Source organism: Eimeria mitis, genomic scaffold (genome assembly GCF_000499745.2).
Source record: "Eimeria mitis Houghton genomic scaffold, Emh_scaff3387, whole genome shotgun sequence".
NCBI lineage: Eukaryota > Apicomplexa > Conoidasida > Eucoccidiorida > Eimeriidae > Eimeria > Eimeria mitis.
Genome location: NW_013571727.1, coordinates 1 through 2,666, shown reverse-complemented (window position 1 = coordinate 2,666; position 2,666 = coordinate 1). Strand labels below are relative to the sequence as shown.

General features: G+C 47.2%; 1 protein-coding gene across 1 annotated transcript in view; it reads right to left on the bottom strand.

Annotated features, from left to right (window-relative positions):
• EMH_0065450 (uncharacterized protein) overlaps positions 1-1,510 on the bottom strand; it is a gene marked incomplete at both ends in the record, with an annotated part of 4,439 nt that extends 2,929 nt beyond the window's left edge. The window contains 2 exons of the mRNA XM_013498383.1: positions 2-129; positions 568-1,510. Coding sequence (XP_013353837.1) covers positions 2-129; positions 568-1,510 — 1,071 coding nt within the window. The remainder of the gene's footprint in view (position 1; positions 130-567) is intronic.
• Positions 1,511-2,666: the final 1,156 nt, after the last annotated feature.

Genomic DNA, 2,666 nt, shown 5'->3' with positions numbered 1-2,666 from the left:
GCAGCTTCTGCTGCTGTTGCTGCTGCTGCTGCTGCTGCTGCTGCTGCAGCTGCTGCAGCGAGCTGCTTGTCTCTGCTGTCTCCTCTGGAATCACCACAGGCGTCACCAAAGGCAAATCAAACGGAAGCACTGAACACACAGCAGCAGCAGCAGCAGCAGCAGCAGCAGCAGCAGCAGCAGCGGCAGCAGAAGTTATATTATTTTTTTATTTGTTGTATGAACATATTGTTTATATATTGTATTTTATATATTATATAATTATATATAATATAATATATAATAAACAATATAAATAATCTATTCATTTGTGCGTATCTCTACCTTTCTGTCTCTATGCTGTATATTCGTTGTGTTTATTAATTATAAATAAATAAATAAATAAATAAATAAATAAATAAATAAATATATAAATAAATATATAAATAAATAAATAAATAAATAAATAAATAAATATATATAGTTTGTGATTGCTGATCGCAGGAAAGAAAGATGTGTTGCGAGCAGCAGAGTAGCATGGAGGTGTTGTGTGTGTTGCTGGGGTGTATGTACACCTCAGCCTCCTCTCACTTGTTTGTGTATAGGTCTGCATGCATGCATCTTCGTTGCACCTCTGCCGCAGCTGCTGCAGCTCCTTGTCTTGTTCTTTTATTCTATCGCGCAGCTGCTGCAGCTCCTGCTGCAGCAGCAGCAGCAACTGCTGCTGCTGATGCTGCTGCTCCTGCTGCCGTCGTACAGCTGCTCTATGTGCTCCTGACTCTGCACCCTGCTGCTGCTCCTGCCCCTGCTGCTGCTGCTGCTGCTGCTGCTGCTGCTGCATGTCTGTTTTTGCTGCTTCTTCCGCGCGCAGTCTGCGGTTCTCAGCCTTCAGTATCGCCGCCTCCTGCAGCAGCTCTTTCACAATAGCCTCGGCTCTGTCCAGTCGATTCATCTTGCTGCTGCTGCTGCTGCTGCTGCTGCTGCTCTCCACCCTGCAGCAATCAGAATTCCTCTCTGCTGCTGCTGCCTGTGCTGCTGCTGCTGCGTCTCCTGCTGCTGCTGCAGCTGTGTCGCTGCAACGCGCATGCCCCCGTGGGTGCACCCGCAGCAGAATATCCCTGTGAGGCTTGTTTGCTGCTGCTGCTGCTGCTGCTGCTGCTGCGTCCGCCGCCTGCATCCGTTGCTGCTGCTTGCTGTTGCATGCAGAGGGGGCCTCGCGGAAGTGCGAGAGGCCCCCCGCCCCATTTCTGAATGTCGGTGGAGAGTCAGGAGGCGTAGAAGGAGTGGATGAAGCTGCATGCATGCGTATCTGCTGCGTTGCAGCAGCAGCAGCAGCAGCAGCAGGGGGGTGCGTAGCGTACACCGAGTCAAGAGAAGCGCACGAAGAGCCCCGAAAGGTATCCAGGGCTTGTGGAGGAACAGAGAGATGATGGCGAGGAGAGGCTGAGGCAGAGTGGCCGTCGGTGGGTATGCGGGTGTGAAGCACAGGGGCTCTCTCGTACGGCCGCCACCAGGAGTGGGAGTATCCATCCATTGCAAAAGTCTGGCTCGCATTAGACTAAAGAAAAGTCTAAAAACTTGAAAACAAACAAAAAACACAAACTCGTCCAATCCATCCTGCAAAAAATAGAGGATTCCACCCGCAGATACTCAAGAAGGCCGACTGCTCTGCCGCCGCGGGACCTGCATACCCCGGCCGAGCCAGTGTACAGATGAGTAACTTCTCTCTTTTTCTGATGAATAACCGTTGAAAACTCAATTTTCATTCAAAAAAGTATCAAAAATACTGCACTTTTGACCCCCGATCCACCCGAGGAGGTTTACGCCGAGCTGCACGTACACCCCAATCGTTCGTATTCATCGGCAAGCCCATGCATATCTGTTCCTTCTGCGGCCAGCGACAGAAGAAAGCTGCGGATATGAAAGGCAAAATAAGATAAATAATACCGATGAATTTGTATTTGTGAATACTGCACAAGTTCCACTGCATGTACACCGCAACAGAGCAGCAGCCTCTCCGCTTCCTTCTCGTCGTCAGCTGGACCTCCGGGGCTGCTGGGCTTGCCTGCTGTCGGTGTTTTGGCTTTGTTTGAGCTCGTTTTGAAGCAAATTTACATTTTCCTTTTATTTAAAACATTTTTACCTTCGAAATGTGCAGAGTTTCTCCCAATTTCCCGCAAGAATCTCCCTAGACAGCTGGGGAATGCAGCCGTGCGACTTGAACTGCGGCTGCGTGTACACCAGAGAAAGACGGCCTTCTTCGTGTTGCGCAGAGATCAGTTATTTTCAGTATTTGTTTTTCCTGCAGTGAAACCCTATTCAGCTATGCAGCACAGGTCAACTGCTGGTCTGCAGTGGTCCTCTTCTCTGCATGACCATTGGTCCTTCTCTCAGTTGAAACATTGAATACAGGCTACACCGTCTCACTTGCTTTTTTTTTAGAAAATAATTCAATACAAATATCCTCATATTTACAATAAAAAAGAAAGATAGTTCAGTGTACACCCCAAAACCAAAAGAAGCAAAGGAGAGGATCGGCAGTGAAATGCCTCAGGCAGTTGGCTGTCTTCAACGGCAACAGACTAGCAGTAAAACAGAAAACACAAAACATAAAGTTAATCAGAGGCCGTATAATATATGTATATATATATATACTTATATATATATATATATATATATATATATATATA